This window comes from Calidris pugnax, unplaced genomic scaffold, assembly GCF_001431845.1.
Source record: "Calidris pugnax isolate Ruff unplaced genomic scaffold, ASM143184v1 scaffold60, whole genome shotgun sequence".
NCBI classification, from domain to species: Eukaryota; Metazoa; Chordata; class Aves; order Charadriiformes; family Scolopacidae; genus Calidris; species Calidris pugnax.
In genome coordinates this window covers 5,104,433-5,123,844 of record NW_015090831.1, presented here as the reverse complement: position 1 = coordinate 5,123,844, position 19,412 = coordinate 5,104,433, and the positions used below count along the sequence as shown (strand labels likewise).

Below are 19,412 nucleotides of genomic sequence, written 5' to 3'. Positions count from 1 at the left end.
TTCTCTACCCCGTTAATGTCTGCAGTGATTTTCCACACATACTGAGGTGAAAATATACATTCTAGCCTTTTTCTTACCTCTTCCTAATACACCTGTAGCAAAGCATGGAGTTCTTTTTTATTGGTTGGAAAAAAGTCAAGCTTTGTGAACTGTTCCAGCAGTTTCTAACATCTTGACTTTATTACTTGTCTCTAAATATATGCTGATTCTAAATATACAGATTTTATGCTCATGTAGCTGCTTGACTTTAATGGAGTCACTTGTGATTTATGCGGCCGTGCGACCAGCAGCAGGTTTATGTCTGCTAACACTTGTTAGCTCTGCTTCTGCCTCTTGTATCTCATTCCTTATCTGAGGCTCTGCAAAGGGGATCCTGACTTTGTTAAAATTTCACTCTCTCTGCCCTCACACGCTCACTGCTATATTTGCTGTGAAAATGGGGAATGGAAGACATTGTTTTTATAGATGTTTTCTCTTTGTTGTGCTACTATGTGACTTATACATTGAATTTTGGAGAGGGTCCCGGGAGCTTTAGTTTTAGAGACTATACCCCTGATTGAACTGTCTTCTTCCTTGCTCCTTTCTGGATTTTTTTGCTGATCTAGCCCCCTTTTTGGGAGCATACAACTCCATTAGTCACCTCCTGGCAGACTTTTTCCGCTGAGGCTGTGTCTCAGATTTACTGCGGAGAGCTGAGCCTGACCCATCCCTTACTCCAAATACAAGAGGAAAGCCCGTTGATTGAATAGAGGACAAAAGGTAAGGTCATGTCCAGATAGTCACACACTTCTCCTTTTGGACCTAAAACCCAATCTAGAAATCCAACCTAAAATCCAATCCATGCTTAATTCCAGGGCTGGAGTGTCACTGACATCAAATACCCCTGACAACAACTCCCTTTAAGCATCCCCCGGTAACGTCCTCCTCGTTCTGTTGTGCAGCACGTTTGCTGCCATTCTTCTGAAGAACAGACCCGATCTTCCAGATGTCGCGTTGCGAGAGAGATGATATTTTGGCTACTGATAAAGAGGAGTAAATGCATTTGTGTGATGCTGTGCTGGGGTTTGGCAGGCAGCCAAGCCTCTGCTGCGAAACGGGGAAAGAAGCGCCTTATTTGTGCTTTTTTTCATTTCCCCGGCCCTGAGGTTTCCTATTTCGACTAACGCTGCAGAGGAAGTACCAGGGAGAGATACAAATTAAATTTCTGGAAAAGTGAGGTTAAGAGAGAGAACTATCCTGAGACGTACTTCAACGGCGGGCTCCGAGCTCCTGCTCTGCCAGGGCTTTGCCACCACCCTGCCTCCTGCTGCTGCCTAATTCTTGCAGGAAAATAGCGGATAACGGCAGCCGTCGAAGGCCACATGGGGAGAGGAACCGCATGCTCATCTCACCTCCTAATTTATAATTTGATGGTAAAGTTGTTTAATGAACTGATGTGTGATCTCATGGCTGCGCATCCGCCGTTGTGCACACTGATGGCTCCTTGGCGTGAAAAAACAGTCTTTGGCCACAAATTGGACTTTAGCAGTCTTAGGTGCAAACTCTTTTTTAAAGACTAAAAGATTGAATGCATTCACTTCTTACAGATGTTGGAGTACCAGCAAGATGTTCTTTTTGGCCTCTTCGCTAACAAGTGTGCTGTTGATGGGAATGCTAGATGGGGTGTCCTTCCTCATGTGAAACGGGTGGCAGCGGTGGGAATTGTTGCCTGATGTTTGTTTTTAGTTTTTCACTGACACGTTGTGCCGTTGAACCTTGCGAAAAGGATCCTTTGGTTTTACAATGGACCCTCAGGTGGGAGCTGAAGAATCCTTTGCATTGTGAAGAATATATTTTTTTCGTTTAAATGTTTGGTCCTGTGAAGATCTGCGTGTCCATACCAGCCTTAAAGATGCAAACAAAAATCACAGCAATTTTTAAAGTTAAAACCTGCGAACAGGAATTACTTGGAGAGGAGCACAAGCGCGTGGAAGATTGGAAGTGCTGTATCAGGGAAAGAGAATGTTTTTGATGAAATACTTTTCAGTTTGGAGGTTCTTCATTTGTCAAAATCGAAGGAAAAGGAGAAAGAAAAAGGGAGGGACAGACCTTTTGGAAAACATCTGAAGACAATTGAACAGCAGAACATCAATAGACCTTGAGACAGGTTAATTTCTGCTCAGAAGCAGGTTTTGTGTAGAAACTTTATATTCGTGAAAATAAAAGGAATGCCATCAAAATAGAATGGTTTAATGGATCTGATTTCAAGCTTTTAAAGACTCTGTTTCAAAAAGCCAGAATTTTTTTTTATGCTATTTTAGATAGAATTCAGATCTCATTCTATTTCAGAAAAAGTTTTAGTTTTGCATTGAATCTCGTACCCAGTAACAAATGCAAACATAAGCACTTTCATGCAATAAAAAGGAAAAAAAAATCTCAGAAGAAGTTGCAAGAAGTGTATGTGTTAGAACTTCTGCTGGTTTTAGTTTTCTGTCTTGTCACAGTTGTAAAAACATCTACTGAACAGTGAGACAAAAAGGTTTTTTAGGAAAAAAAAAAAGTTATTTAGAATTAGAATTATATAGGTTTGAAAAGACCTTTAAGATCATCGAGTCCAACCATTTAGGTAGCACGGCCAAGTCTACCACTAACCCATGTCCCTCAGCACTACATCTACCCATCTTTTAAATACCTCCAGGAATGGTGACTCAAACACTTCCGTGGGCAATGCTTGACAACCCTTTTGGTGAAGAAATTTTCCCTAATATCCGGTGTAAACCACCCCTGGCACAACTTGTGGCCATTCCTTCTCATTCTATTGGTTCTTACTTGGGAAAAGAGACCAACGCTAAACATTAGATGCTAAATTGTCATTTAGGGAAATGAGTGCACATAGCTAGACATTGAAATCCTAAAAAAATTTAATCGGATTCTCTAACGTGATATGTGTGCTCACTAAACATACTGAGAAGTTGAAGTCAGGAGCAAACATTTTTAGGGTTTTTTATTATTATATTTTGGATTAGGAGTCTTTTTAGGTGCATATTTCTTAAACTCTTCATTCTACATTTAAGATAACAACAATGATATTATAGAGTTGGATTTGGGTTTCTGTTTACTTTGCCTTTGTAAGTGAAAATTCAGGTCAAACTCAGTCAAGGGATAACTCATCTGTCAAGGCTGAGGCAGAGCAGCATTCAGCTCTTCTGTTTGCCTCTGTAATTTGAATTTCCATTATCCATTTCCTAGTGGATTGTGCTTAACCACTCTGCTGTTGTACGTTTTTAGGAAAAAAAGTGTTTGCAGTTTCTAGTGTTGACATTCTTCTGTTCTCCAGATGAATACAAAATTTTGCAGTCCGGAGGTGGAGAGGCTGTGCTGTAATATGCTATTTGATGGTTATGATTCTGATCTGGGAGAGGAGATGCCTGTTCACATTCCTCCCAGAAGATGTAGGAATGGAGCCTCAGTGCTCAGGCTTGAAAACAATTCCCAAATCCTGGAGCTATTGGATAAAAAGATTTTAGTTTCTAGTATTCTTTTAGAAAGCTTTGTCTCTCATTTCTTTTACTTTTGCTAAAAGCACATGAAACAAAGGAACAGTGACTGCTTTTTTCACTTCAGTGAGTAACATTTTGGAAACAGTGTCCAATATTAATTGGTCATTTTTCTTCTGTTTTCAAATTGTGCTAAAAGCCAGCTGCTTCTGTAGCCCTAAGATTTCAGCCTGCCTAGGTAGTGCAAATGTGAGGCAGCATTTATTTTTAATTGAAACAGAGGATCTGGTGCATTAAGTTTTGGAGACACCAAAACTTAGACATCTTAGACACCAAAGCCCTGTGTTTGTTTGGATTCTAGGTCTCCCAGCTCCCTTTCCCTTTGGTCAGTTGTATGGCAGGCAAATATTCCCCTCTTCCTTACCACCCTGGGGCAGAAGGGGCTGGTGGCTCTCCTGCCAGAGAAGCCTCCGCTGCACAGATTGAGTATATGGTATCACCAATATCCAAAATAACTCTGGCAGCCCTTGAGGACCCTAAAATACATGGTAAATCCTTGACAGTACATCTGTTAATGTTGATTGCCGGTTTCCTAAGGGAGAAAAAAAATGTTTGGATGCTGTTTGAAACAGGTCAATACTGTGTCCATTATTAGACCCTAATATTATTAGCCAAGTGCAAAGAGCAAGTAGTGTTCATTCCAGCAGCCTGTAAGGTTGGGTCATTGAATAGGAGATGACTTTAGAACACGGGAAAAAATGGAAATGCATTGTTATCAGTGTAGCTTAGCTCAATTCAGGATTTTCTTGCTCTGCTGTGCATGGATTTGAGCACGTGTTCCCCGCTCAGGCTTGGCACTTGTTAGGAACCTTCCTGAGCTGCCAGGGAAGAGCCTGGCTGCTGGAGATGTATCCTGTCCCCCTGGTGCTGCCTGCCGTACCAGCAGCATGGGCATGGTGATAGCTTCTCAATGTGTCAAATTATTTTGGAGGTGATCCTTTCAGTATAAAAGATTCAACAGTGACCACCTGTCTCATCCTCTCCTGTAAAGAAATGTGTTCACCTTTCATCCTGAACGCATTGATGTGGCTGGGAAAGGAAACCAGGGATAATTTCTATGCTGTGCCCAACCTGATTTCATGATGCCCTACTCCTGGACGGCCTCGCTCCTTTTTCCTACTGATAGATGTTTTTCCACTCATTTCCTTGGGGTGGATGCGATGACTGTGTGACTGCAAGGCATGCAGCGCAGGTGCACTGAGCTGTTGGAAAATTTACCATTTTTTAGTGAGTTACTTTTTGTTCTGGACAGAAAGGTGGTGTGGTCCAGCCTGGGGCTGCACAACTACTGTATCCCATGGGGCATCACCGTGCTGGTCCGTTGGCAGCAGCAGTTACACGGTTATGGGGCTGCTTTTTCCTCCTCTTGCTTTTCTGCTTGTAGCTCCGGGACTAAGTGAGTGTAAAAGAGGCAGAAATAGGTTTCCTTTTGTTTCTGCTTGTAGCTCCGGGACTAAGTGAGTGTAAAAGAGGCACAAATAGGTTTCCTTTTGTCAAATGGTTGGGGTTTTTTTGTTTGGTTGTTTGTTTTTTTTTTTTTTAAATGTGGTTTATTCTCCTTCGGTACACAAGAGAGTCTGAGGGCTCTCTGCCAGTTGAGTGAGCTGGGCTTCTGCTAACTCACCAATCCATCTGACACCGCAGGCAACGTAACGTAGGTTGGGAAACGATTCCTGTAGTTTTACAGTATCAAGCCAAGCGTGTAACATAGGAAAAAACATCAATCACATCAGTACCCCACTATATCACAGTTACTGAATTGACTCCCAAGAGGAGATACAGCCTGATGCTTTAATACCTGGAAAGTTGGTTTAAATACGAGGCTTGTGTAGTATTTCCCATCCCCAAGACCTTCTTCCTCTCCTTCCAGCTTCAGATTCAGCCACAGCAGCACAAATACACGTCTGGTCTGCAGCCTCAGAGCAGCCAGTGTCTCGCACGTCTGGGCTTTATCTGTATTAGATTGTCCTAAATACATCTGCGACATGAAAGGCTGTGTCTGAATTTCATGCAAAAGTGTGTTTTTACATTTGTCTTTGTGTTGCTCGGTGTCACAGTTAATTTGACTTTCAGGCTCTGAATGAGTAGGTGCAAGTTAATTAGATTTGCTTTCTGTTAGGCAGTTGCATGTAATTCTCCCTCAAAAACATCTTCTCCAGCAGAAGGATGGAAATTGCCAGCTCCGCGGCTTGTTCACCTTCAGGTCAGCAAAGTTATCTCTTTAGCCTTTTATAGGAAGAGCAGTGGAGGGATTGTCAGGGAAAAAAAAAAAACCAGCTATTCAGTCTTTGCATAGTTGAAAGGCTTTTGCAAATAGGAAGGATGATTGCTGGGCAGAGGTGTCTTTTGCCGGCGGAGTGTCGGCATAGGTCTGAGTCCATTAGGGAGAGGTATTGTGGGCATTGTCTTGCTAAGAATTGGGGCTAGCAATGTTCATTTTGAAGAAGACCCGAAAGCAGACTTTTAAAGGCTTCATTTTGTTTGGTGTTTCAGTAAAGATCAGGCCAGACTTAAATCTCCTTTGCAGTGGCGCAACCCCAAAAAATGGATTTGGGTTTTGTTACTGGTATCTATCTGAATGTGAAGTTTCGATCGCTTTTTAACATGTGAGATTGGTTTCCTCCCACGTTGTGTTCTTAGTTTAACTCTAGTAAAATCAGATAGGACAGTGATTTGCATTTGCCACTATTTTAACTATTCCAAATCAGGAAATCTTGTTTCTTGTTAATGTTGTGGCATGGGTGGCTCATTGATATCTGTGTTGAGAAACTATTAAAATAAAGTTACCATTCATGTGACTCCACCTAAGCTCATATTCCAAACAAGACTCAAAGTGCCCGGGGTAGTAAGTAGAGATATAACAACTATGACTTTTCAGTCCTTTGTTCAATAGGATTGACGTTTTGGACCAGAGACAGCTTTGCAATCAGTTACATTTGACATGTAATAGAGGAATGAGACATCTTTTTGAGTTAAAAGCAAGAGTAATTATATTTTGAGGGGGCTATATCACAGACTGTTTCTTCTTTATGAAGCTGTTAAAATAAACCTCTAAATTCATCCTCACAGCACAGGTGAGATTAATGAGTTTTATTCTGAGTGAAGAATATCTCCAGATGAGACAAAAAGTTGTTACGTTTCTTTTTTTTTTTTTTTAAATTTGTTTATTTTAGTTTGAAGTATAAACTTAGGCCGCTAAATGCTGTATTTTGCTGGTGGTTGAGGGTCTAATCAACCTTGATCAGGTATCAGTGGGAATATTCCCATTGGCCTTTGTAAAAACAGGACCAATTTCTAGACCGGAGGAGAAGCGAGTGAACGTCCTTTATCTTCTCTGCTCCCCCTGTGAGACTGCCCTGCAATCCTGAAATGATTGCCCCAGTCTGTTTTCTTTAGAGAAAGGTTAGTCAAACTGTGCTGTAAGTAATACTAAGGGAGGTAACGGTTGGTTCCCTGGCAGCAGCTCTGGATCTCACACCTTTTAAGTGTACCCATATTTGCTCCTTACAGTTGGCAAAAGCCTGAGCATGAGTGGATGGAGAAGACAAGTTTAGAGAGTTCACACACAGGTCTTAATTGCGAAGGCCAATTTGTGTAATCCCTATAATACTAGGCAGAAGTCAGAAAATCTTGATTCCTTTTCTCCTGGTGACTCCTTTTTTTAGGGGGTTTCATCTTTTTTTGCCCCGTCCCGTCCTTCATGCTGCTTCATTGATGTCTCTGGTCATACAAAGCTCAGTCCTCTCTTGGTATATCCTTTCCCACTCTGTTTCATCAGCTGTCTAAGGTTTTTGAGAGACGGGAAAGGTTTTTCCCCTGTTCTGGTAGATGAATGGTGACTTTGTGGCTGATCTGTAGCTGGGGTAAGGTGGAGCAGCAGCCGTGCTCTGCTCGCTGGGCAGGAGAGCCATCAGCTGGCTGAGGCAGAAGCGGAAGAGCAAGGAAGGATGGTAGCCTTAGTCTGGGGGTTTGTCTTCTCCTAGAAGTATCTGCTACCTTTGACATACTTTTACAATAGCTTTTCACAATATAGAAGTTTGGAACTCTGGATTTTATTCTGGGAGTTCGTATCTTGATACCAAACCTCAACAGTTGGCAGCTGTTAAAATTAGGTTTTCCATTGCATTGGGCCTTGTCTGGTATCTTGATGTGTTACAGAATGGATGAGGATAGTGTCCTAATATCAGCAGGAGTAACTGCGTCCCAAAATACAGCCACAGTTGCAGTTCCTGGGTCTTTGGTGATTTGTCAGGTTTGGAAGTCCTCTGACCTTGTTTGATGGCATCTGTTTGATAACAGCACCACAGAATCAACCCCTTTCTTATTAGTGTGTGACTAATTATTTTTTGAAAGAGCAGAGTTGCTCAGCAGGACGTGTTGACACCTGGATGGATGGATGGCAGACAGCTAGTCCTGTGTGTGAGGTGATAGGAATGCTTACTAGTTGCAGTATTTTTTCTTGAGCTTGGCTTTTATTTTCCATCCTGGATAAACTGTGAAACTCTAACTGCACAGGAGCAATTATAGTGTCTATCGCACATGTTTTAACTTGAAATAAATGAGGTATATTATTTGCAAACTACTCGACATGCAAGATTGCGCCCAGAACTCCCTGGAAATGCATTATGTGTGATGCACTACAGTTCCTCTTGCTTTCATTGTACTGGTGTTGATGCAGGTCTTCTTATTTACCACAAATCACCACGGATGATTTCTTCAGGGGGGTTGACTTGAAATATAATAAAAATTTATTGAGCGAGACCTCCTCAGTTGTTTTACTGTGTTCTGGTCGCAGCCACTGTGTGCAGGATCCCGTCCCTTTGACCTTCAAGTCCTGTGTCATCGCTAGAGACTGCGAAACGTCGGAGTGGTCCTCGTGGAGTGCCTGCTCGCGGACCTGTGGCTGGGGACATCTCACCCCGGGCTTTCGGAGCCGGCGCCGCGGCGTGCGGAGCGTGGCCGTGGGCGCCGGGAGGCCATGCCCGGAGCTGGAAGAGAGGGAAGCGTGTGGCACGGGAGGGAAAGAGCTGCTGCAGCCTTGCCCCAGGTATGGAGAGGGCTTTTAGCCCGGTTTTTGGAAGTAGAGAAGCCCTCGTTTGATGATTGTCTTATGCAAAGCAAATCTTCCTTGCTCAGTGCCTTTGCGTGGCGAGGGTTGCATGTCATGCTTTCTCTCTGCATCTAAAAGATCATTGGTTTGATCATTGTTAACTATGATAAGTGGTATTATTTATTGTTAGTAATATTCTTGTAATTATTGCTATTACAATTATATATAGAAATAAATCTAAATTACACCCGCTACAATTTATATTTTAATATTTTAAACACTGAGAGCAGATACTCTTGCTCCTTGAAGGGGCTTTTGTACTGACTGCTGTTTTGGAGAATTTCCTCAGCTGCACAGAAACTGGGCAGGTCTCCATGGCTGTGCTTTTATTGGCTTTGAAATTGTAGTTTTTGCATAAGACCTAATGATTCCCCTTCATCTATCCATAAAAAAATCCCGGGCCTCCTTGAGGAAAATGGGAACTGATCAGAAATAATAGCTTGGTCTTTACTCGGCTTCCCTCCAGGTGCTTCTTGAAATGGGAAACTTTTCATTCCCTGAGCACTTGCTTGGTTTATGGCAATCTCTGTTCTGGCAGAGAGTGAGGATCTCACCTTTTCTGGTCTGCAAATCCAAGCCGTTATGCGTGGCCGGGCTAGCAAAAGGGGTTGGTAGTGTGCTTTGCAAAGGAAATAAAATATTGCTTAATTTTTCATGTGACATGTTCTGAGATTGACTGTAAAATGCTTCAAGATTGATAAAATTTTATATGCATGCAGACAAATCTCCCTGTCTGGGAATGAATGTGTTTAATAGGAGGTCTATTCAGTGATGAATTTCTGGGGCTTTGCCAGATCCTGCCAAAACCTTTGATAGAGCCTTTGCAAGATACATTTCTTAGGAAGGCGTAACCCGTAAAAGTGTCTCCGTATCGTTGGGTTCATTCAAAATCAAATGCTGATCGTTTTTATGCACCCTGCCAGCAGAAGAGAGGAAGTATAAAAAAAAATATTCTGTTGCTTGATTACAACCTACGAAAGGCTCTTACAGAGTGATTTTTGCTCCTGCCCAAACGCACATCAATTTCAAAGACAATAGATTAACACATTGTCTCGCTGATTTTGTATAAGAGCGTGGGTGCAGGTGACACTTGATTTGGGGTAGACGGGGTGGTAGTTAATCAGGGGGTGAACAGACATATGTCTGTCCCTAGTTTCTCACTTCTACTTTTTGACATTGCACTGTATTAAAGTGCAAACGATTGTAGGGGCTTGGTGTAGAGCCAGGAGAGCCCAAAGGGTGAGAACCTGCATAGCACTGATAATTTTGTGGAGGTGCCACTGTTGCTATAGAAGGAAACCTGTGGTTCTTTTGGTATGTCACTGCTGTGCCCAGGTTTTCATCTGCCTGTGAACTCTTAAACCTTCCCCATGCCGCCATACCTGCACACCTTTGAATCATAGAATGGTTCAGGTTGGAAGGGACCTTAAAGATCATCCAGTTCCAACCCCCCTGCCCTGGGCAGGGACACCTCCTGTTAGACCAGGTTGCTCAAAGCCCCATCCAGCCTGGTCCTGAACACCTCCAGGGATAGGGCATCCACAGCTTCTCTGGGCAACCTGTTCCAATGTCTCACCACCCTCATAATGAAGAATTTCTTCCTAATATCTAATCTAAATCTACCCTTTTCCAGTTTGAAGTCATTATGCCTCATCCTACTGCTACATGCCCTTGTAAAGTGTCCCTCCCAGCTTTCTTGTAGGCCCCCTTTAGGTACTGGAAGGCTGCTATAAGGTCTCCCCAGAGCCTTCTCTTCTCCAGGCTGAACAACCTCAGGCAACGTCTCCAGCGAAGCAGCTGTGTGAGCTGGGATAAGCTGCCTAATCAGCTCGTCCAGAAAAGTGACATTAGACTTCCAGGTCAACAGAGCCACCTAACCAAAAATATAGCAAAAATAACCCCAAACCAACCCCTCTGGTATTTAGATAATTGTTATTTCTGGGGATGCAATATCTCAAAATGCAGGTGGTAGGCTATGACCTTCTCACACTCTGCAGTGTTGAGGGGAATTTTACGGTAGCGCCTGGTTAGTAGACTTCGATGTGGCCATTCAATGCTTCAGAAATGAGCAGGAATCAGAAGCCATAATGTTGCAATATGTGCTGTGGGTCTGCTGGATGTAAGGCTGTGGGGCCCAGAATTTTGTATTAATGAACAGAAATCGAATATTTTAAAGTACGTTATTTAATTGTCAGGAACTGGTAAAGGATGTTCTAGGTCTGTGTTATAGTTTACAGCCTGATGATTTGATGATGGTGGTTGGGAATTGGTGATGGAGATACTGGAAGTACTTCAGACTGGAAAGCAGTAGCTTTCAGCCATAAAGGGATATAGTGTTAATCTCTGTCAAATAATATAAGAAGTCTTTGATGCTACTGTTCTCCTTATTTGAGCATATTCTCTTTGTAGTGTAGTACCTATAAAGATTATGCTTTTTTTCCCCTTAAATACATGCCACCTCGTCTGTGGCTTTGCTGGGGCTTACCAAACAGTTATCTTTTCTTTCTTCCCCTTACATGAAGATGATGAATTTAAGGAGATTGACTAGCAGAAATGAAAGGCGCTCTCCTTCATTTGTCTGATCCTCAACACAAACCGTTCATTCTTTCTTTCTGGCTTGTGTTTGCCTAATCAGATTAGTCTTAAAATCTTTTAAGGTTAGAGTGCTCTTTACTTTCCCAGTTCCTGGAAATCGTCTCTCTGCTGTTTTTGGGTTGATTTTAAGACAAATAGCCTTTAGATTTATTCTTTTTCCTTTGGCTTTATTCTTTGTACAAGAATATTCCAAAGCACGTTGCAGGCACAGAAAAGATAATGGATGAGGACATAGACTAGAAAGAAAGCAAGTCTCAGAAGGATTTTTAGGAAGGCTGATTTTTAATGCAGGACAGAGAACACCCAATGATGGAATGAAGGTACATATTGCAGACTACATCCACCAACACAGAAAAGCAGCAGCTCAAGAGCTAGGGCTTGCAGAGTTGTACTTGGCAGGGGGCAGTGGGTAAAGTGATATTCCAGCCTCCTAAAAGGATCCAGAGGGGAAAAAAATCCCCTTCAGCTTCAAAACTGCTCTGTTAAGTATTTCTTGTGTGTCCACGACCAGTCTGCAAGTTAAAGGTCCCATCACAGGTACATGGCAATTAGTGTAATTTTGCTGTTAAATGGGAAGTCCTTTTAATTTTGTGGCTGAAGTTTACAATAACATCTTTGATCGATAGTTTAAATGCAAGAAAATAAAACACTTCAACTGCAGGTAGGGCTCCAGAGTTTTGTGCCTTGTTTTACTTTTGGTTATTTGTTCTGGAGGGGTTAGATTAAGCGCTTAAAAAGCTTAAACACACAGGAGGTGATTCTACTTTCTTTTATTGTGATATAAATTTGGGATAGTTCAATTAAAGTGAATGGGTATATACAGGTATAAAACTCGTGTAAGCACTAAGATCATAAGTCCTATAGAGTAAAGGAACCAAGAGGTTACTATAAATCGGAAAGATCTTGAGCACTTGTTTGTTGCATCGCTGTTACTGAGTTGTCAGTTTTAAAACAATGTATTGTATCATTTTTATCCTTGATGTGTAGCTTTCGTGTTCACTGGGAATAGATAGATTTTCCAGAATTATGATTATGTCTTTAAATCTTTCATTTTGGTTGTGGTTGCTATGTTACAAGACAGGGATTTAGAAAAAAAAAAAACAACCCTCTCTGCTTTGTTGGAAATTCAAAGCTTTTCAGAAGTTAAATGATGGAAAATGGGAAAGTTTTAAGAACCAAATTTTTTCAAAAGGCTCGAGGTTACTGCTGAGATATGGGTGTGATGGTATCACTTTGTAAATGAGGCCCATTATGTGCCCCGATTGAAGATAAGGCATTAGTGTGAAGTAGGAAAGACTTGAAAGGAAACGCAGTGAAAACCGCGCTGGTGGGCTGCTGGAGTTATGCTTTGGGAGTGGTAGCAACGCTGCTCTTCATCCCTTTGACCTTCACTGGTGCTGGGCACGCAGCGATGACCTCCATTCAGCTGGGCAGCTTCGTTGCCTCCCCTTGGATCAGGAACCATCCGTAGCGAAGCTTTGGTTCTCCAGGTCCATGTTGGATGATTCTGCTGTGGCTGCGCTGGGGTGTCACGCCACGAGAGCATGTTTTGCCTTGATCATAACAGAAACCCATGGCATCAGCTCTTCTGCTTCCTCACCTTTTATCAGGGAAATTCAGAACACTGCTCACCATGTGTAAAGCTATTCAGCTTTGTCAGCCAAGTTCCCTCCTAGGTACCCCAAGTGTGTACTTTGTTGCTTCTAAACTAGCAGGTTTTCCTTGCCCCTTTTCTTACGGAGACTGATCCAACTGTCTGTGGATTCTGAAGGTCTGCATTTGGGACATTATCTAGCTGGTCCCCTAACCATTGGCAAGGGGACCTGTTGATTTTTGAAGTAGCTAGACCTGCTGTAACTCAAAGAATCTTGTCAAAAACTGGAGCAAGCCTATTGGGAATCCAGAGGGAAAGGCTGAGATTTTTTTTAGCTATAGTAAGAGGTGTGTAGATAAACATGGGTCACAGCTAGGACTGCAAATATACTGAGTTTGTGTCAATTTAACTAGATATAGGTAGGAGTTAAAATGAGACGTTAAATCTGCTGACATTTGAAATTGTCATCCCCAACAGGTTTTGGCATAGGGATCTCAAAGGTACGCTGGAGCTGACCAGTTATTGTACTCTTCATCTTCGAGGGAAGGTGGGCAAGATAGCTGGATGGTATTGCCCTCTTAGCTTCATGCTGGTACAGCTTATCTCTGGTACTGTCTGCTCTAACAACACAGTGTCCAGCGTGGCACTGGTGGCTTGGGTCATCTTCATTCAATTGGAGAAATTACAGTCGTGTGGTAAATCCACTGTAGATATTGATAATAATTTGCAAGTACTGGCTTGAAGTTGCCAAAGTTACAACCACCCCCCAGGTATTTTCCAGCCATTGGTCTCTGCTCTTTATTAATGGCTATTGACACACTTCTGATCAAATTTAAATAGAGATTATGTTAATGTTAATTCTTGTTGTCTTTAGTGTAATCTGTAGATGGGCAAACTAGCACCGAGTATCGGCCAATCCTGCTTAAAACCCTGCAAAGAGTCCACAACAAAGCTGTCCCAGGTCACTGCTTCCATCTGGAAAGGTCTTAGGTTTCCCACTCAGTGGGATAGCAATCCCTGGGAGATGTTTCTGGTGTAGTGGGCATGTTAATGGCTGTGAAAATGTGTATATTTTAAACAAATAATGCTCAGGATCACGATGTGTTACTGGGGAAGCTCTGGACATCTGAGGGCATGTCCAGCTGGGAAGAAGCGAGATGGGCTGATGGGGGCTTGAAGGTGCTCACAGCAGAGCAGGTGCTGGTGGGGACACCTGATAGCTGTTCATTGAAGACTGCTCTGCGGTGTAGCAAAGAATCTATGAAAATTTCTAAAGGGACTTTTTTAGATTCAGGAGCTGATGAAGTTTAATTATCTCTGAGCTCAGATTTAGTTATTTTGCATAATTTTAATCACTGATGGCCTAATTTTCATAGGTGTTAGCTCCCACAGCTTGCACTCGATGGGAGAAGCAGGTGCTCACGCCTCTGGAAATAACAAGTCTTTACGATCCAGAGTTCACAGTTGACTATCTAAGCCAGATATTGATAATCAATTTTTCATTAGTCAATTATTGTTTTAAGAAATACTTCCCTAAAACAGCTATTTCCATGGCTGCAGAAAGATGTGTTTGTTCCCTGTTTAAGCTTCTAGTTTTGAAGGTGTAAACCTGAAGAGCACAATGCCCTGAAGTGGTGTGGAGGAGGAATCCTCTTCACCTGGTGTTTGATGAAGAGCACTTTTCTTTGCCTTTATTAAGAGAAAGGCTGTATTTAACACTGCAGGGCCAAGAAACATGATTAGGAATTCCCAGAAGGAACTACTAGAAGAAAAAAGAATTCATGGCTGTGCTTTATATGTTGTGGGAGTTGTCATGTGAAAAGTGTATTCTTTATTGTTTTCTCTGTTGACAATAAACCCAAATTTGCACATGCTACTGTATATTATTTAAGAGAGCATGGCAGCTCGTCTGAAAAGCACCTGTAAATTAAAAGTAATTGGCAGTATTCACAAATGTTTTCCATGTGTACATTACCAAATTCATAAGTGGCTGGAAATCATTCCTACGCCTGTACTTACAGCATAAGAAATTGAGAGCACATTGATGTGTGCTCAGGCAAACTAAAGTCTTTATTTTTCGTATAATTTTGAGATGCATGTTTCTTTGCCATAGCTGTAGTCAGGGAACAGGTATTCGCTATGGAGAACACACAGAATTACAACGTGGAAGGCTTTTTTCTGCAGAGGTGCCCCATTGTGCTTCAGCTTCCAGTGATCAGTCAGAAGGTTAACAAACATAGGTGGTTTTAACAACCATGGATCTGCTGCAAGAGGAGAGAGCATTCATCTTGAGGATAAAAGAAGGAAATTATTTTACATAGTGTACACAAACCCAACAAAGCTTGTATGGAAAATGTAAACTATGAAATTTAGAGGAGCAAAAGAATAAAGCAGCAGAAGTGTGAACAGATTGGTTATAAAAACAATATTGCCTAAGATTTGTGTTTGGGAAGCAGAAGAAAGACTTCAGGCTCTTATTTGCTCCACTGATACTGTGACCTGTGAATCAAAATGAATTATGCCTGTGAAAAATGCTATATTAAAAATATGCCTTGCGTTTTCAGACATGATGGGAAAATAATTTTTGCTTTCAGCTGATACACAATACTGTTTTCCTTGTAGTTTTAAGAAGTTCTTCCTGGCATTTAAGCTGGTACATACCAATGACGATTGTCTGTACAGCATTCACATATCTGTGCCCAAGAACGTTACCCTTCCTTGAAAACCATTCATGTTCTTTAGGTGTGAACTGAAGATAGAATGAAAATATTTGTAGCTAGAGCTTGCTGCATATCACAGCTTCTGGAAACCAAAATGAGAGAATGGAGTTATTTTAGCCAATCCCTTGAAGAAATTGGTAGTGCCCTGGGCGTTTATAAAGCTGTCACCTGTAGAAAAGCCGCCCGGTGCTTGGAGCTCTGTTGACGTATGTAGGGTTTTGGCTATTAAGTGCGTTTCAGAGTGATGTGTTCAGCTCTTGGCAGAGAGAGGTGGTTTAGTGGTTTCGGCCACATGTTTGAAAACTAGTTTTTGCACTTAATCGAACCTCTTAATCTTCGTTCCCGCTTTGCACCCTGCTCAAAGGGTTTGTAAAGGATGATGTAGTGTTTCAGAACGCTTTGGAGATTAGTGCTATGTGAAAAATTTTACACAAGTACTCCAGGCAAATAACAAATACTTAACCTTCGTAAATTTAACATTCAAAACGTTTCAAAACATTACCCGTTTTAAACTGGGAAGTGCTGCTATAAAGATTAAACCCATAGTATTTTGTGATCTAATAAAGAACCACTTCCTCACTGACAGTCCTTTCAAAAACTTGTTTTACCTGATCTCTTTTATTCCCAAAGGTTTGCCTGGAGGACTTCTGAATGGAAAGCTTGCCAAGTGTCTCTCCTCCTTGACCAGCAGGACCCTCACCATCACAAGCACATAGGCCTTTGTGGAGGTGGGATCCAAACACGGGAGGTTTACTGCGTCCAAATCTCCGTAGAAATTGGGAGGCACCGGCTGAAGGAAGGTACGTGCGTAGGCTCATTTGGAATTGTCTGGCCCAAGGACATGTGAATAAGAGAAACAGGGGAGGAAAAAAAAAAGATAACATGCAGTCGTTAGGAGACTTTGGCTAGTTGATGCCCTCATTGTACCCATGCTTATACAGGGACCATGAGGCTCCTGAGGAACTGCCAGGAGCCACAACCTTCCGCAGTGGATTGGTGCCAGTTCTGTAGGTGTACTTGTATGGGAGGGTTTCAAGGGATGAAGGAGCTAAATTTTGCTCGGAGTTTCTTCCTCTCCCATAAATCAGGTAGCCCATCCCCTTGGTAGCTGAATCCATTTATCTGTGGTTGTAGTCTTGGTTTAGAGTATAAAAAAAGATGTCACACTCCATTCCGGATATGGCTTTAGCCTCTGCTTCAGATTGATACACAATCTTTCTTGTGATTTGAAGGAGAAAGCAAAAATAATATTGTCACAACTTCTGAGCAGACAGACGGTTTTTGGACTCTGGAAGTGAGTTATTTTTCTTTTAGAAGAATAATGAGTAGATAGAGATGCGTGATGAATAATTCATCTTAGGCTGTTTTATTTACTGTATGTAGTGCTCTTGCAGAATATGTTTTTGAGCAGAGATGTAAGATAATAAGAACACAATATCATATCTTAGATTTATTTACTTACAAAGGCAAAGCAAATGTTTCCTGGACACCCAGTGTGTCCTGGCATCCCGCACAGACTCTGAGGTTGTAGAAAACCAGACCTGTTTTAATCTCTGCTCAGTCCATGCGTAGTTGCTGCTTCACTTCTCCCAAACATCTGGGACTACCCTCCTCTCCCAACACAACCCTCCCTCTGCACAATCTGCACAAGTATGTGGTGTGCATGACTTTCAAAGGAAGAAAAGTGCTGTTAATGAGACGTGTGTCATGTTTCTTGGCTCTCTTTACCCTTCTGATCACCTCTGTGGTCCATGCAGCCACTGTATGGCAAGTGGGTGAGCAGCAAGCTTTAACTGACTTCTTTATTCTTTTTCAGTACAGTGAATTACACAAGAGGATTAGAGGAGGGCATCTGAAACCCTTACACCAATGTAATTCTTAACAGCTTTGGTGCTATGTATTCAGTGTGTGATCACCTGCAGGTTTTTCCCTTGTTAAAAGTTCAGGTCAACTAAAAAATTGCAAGCTCTCCCCTCCACAAAAAGAAAACACTGGGGTACTTCTTCCTTGTATTTTTAGAGTTCTAACGCTTTAGTTTTTAAAAATTTTCATATAGGCAACTAAAGAAACCAAACATGCAGAGCAGTCATACAAAGTATAAGTTATTTCTGCCTTTCCAAGGCAGTGGTGCAGATTTGCAGTAGTCCTTAGAAAGTGAGGACCCCATCTACTGTCATCATAGTCATGTGCAAATAGAAAAAGGGCAAGCCTTCCCCATAAACCCTCTGTTTTGAGTAATATTTAGTTTGTCTCATTTACTAGCTGATCAATTTTTGTCCACTGAATAAATAAGGGATGACATCTTTTCTGACCTCTTTTCTGGCGATCTGAAGTGAGAGAATACTTCTATTCATCACTAGGGCATCTCATATTTTATTGTACCATTTTTTCAGCAATGGGGAGAAGATGAGGATCCTTCTATGTATAAGCAAATATAGGGTCTAATTGCTACCATCAAAAGCACAGTAATTTTTCTTTCTCCACCTCTTGAGTGTCCTTAAAGGGATCATTCAGGAATTAAACAAGCGAGTCTAATAGGATATTACCATCCATCACAGTTGTTATTCTTCTGGTTACTTCCAATGAGAATTTGGACCTAGGCCCAATGACATATGTGAAAAAAGATTTGTCCCATGGTTTCTCCAGCAGCATTCTTGGATAAAATCTGTTGAATCCTAGTTGGAGACAGGTACCATCTGTGATGTATTTATACATATTGCTCAAAGCTCTTTTATCCCCCAGGGATATCTTTCCCATTTTTCATTTTCTTAGTCTTCCCATCTATTACTTCTTTTATTAGAATGTGTGTATTTAAAAAGGGAGCCCCTGTTTTCTTGAATTCCTGTATATCAGTTATTCAGAAGGTTAAGTCTGCTGAAGTCTTTCTATATTTTGATTATAAAATTCCAACTTGAAGATACTGGAAATGCAAAACTTTCACTCAGGTATGACTTTCAGAAATAAGATTTCATATCATTTCCCCTAAGAGGTGACCTAAGAAACCTCTGCCTTGACCCAGATGAAGTTATATTTATTTTTAGGCCTTAAGGAGGAAGTCCATACTTTTAACATGGGTGATGAGTATTTGGAGGCAGAAAGTCTTCCAGTCTTTGAAGCCCTTTGTAATATTCTTGCATTCTGAGACTCTTACATCTAGATGAAGCTGGCAGGGAACACTTGGGAAATGTGCAAAGTGTTGTGTTGTTCAGATACCTGTATTTCTGTGTATAAAGGTAAGGCAATGCATAGTTAAGAGACTGCTATTTTTGATGTTAGCTGTTCTGTCCAAGGAACCCACATCTTTACTCAGTTGTTAGGCTTTTGTTAATTTAGACTGAACTTTAACATAATTAGCCTTAAGCAGATCCTTCTGTTTTTAAGTATCTCATTGAATTTTAACACATTTAAATTTATAATGCTTAGTTTGCACAGGGAGGTGGTCATCTAATGCTTCAAGTTTATCATTATTCTTTTGATGTCCAGAGATACAAAAGTCTACGTTTGAAATTATGATGCTTTTAAGCAGGAGACAAATTTTGCACAAAAAAAATAGCGTACAATATGCAAGTCAACTACCTATGGTACTGCTCTCATCTCTGGATACTCCCTGATCCCTGTGCCTGGATGTCCCGTATCTGGAACAAACTGTAGACACGGTGGAGGTTATCCTCCTTCATACCTCTTTTTTAATGTAAATCTGTTGACTTCTATGGAAACTCTTTTGAACAAAGCAAAAATGCAGATCCTCAGTTTATTTTCGAAGCCAGACACTGCTAGCATGGGACACGTATATTTTCTTCTCTTTTGTAAGTTGGCTTTTCTGGATGGAGATAAGATCTTGTGACTGTTGATTTTAT

General features: G+C 41.5%; 1 protein-coding gene across 2 annotated transcripts in view; it reads left to right on the top strand.

Annotated features, from left to right (window-relative positions):
* THSD7B (thrombospondin type 1 domain containing 7B) overlaps positions 1-19,412 on the top strand; it is a 343,216-nt gene that overhangs the window by 116,680 nt on the left and 207,124 nt on the right. For both annotated transcript variants that reach the window (XM_014941122.1, XM_014941120.1), the window contains exons 5-6: positions 8,332-8,583; positions 16,186-16,355. In XM_014941122.1, coding sequence (XP_014796608.1) covers positions 8,332-8,583; positions 16,186-16,355 — 422 coding nt within the window. The remainder of the gene's footprint in view (positions 1-8,331; positions 8,584-16,185; positions 16,356-19,412) is intronic.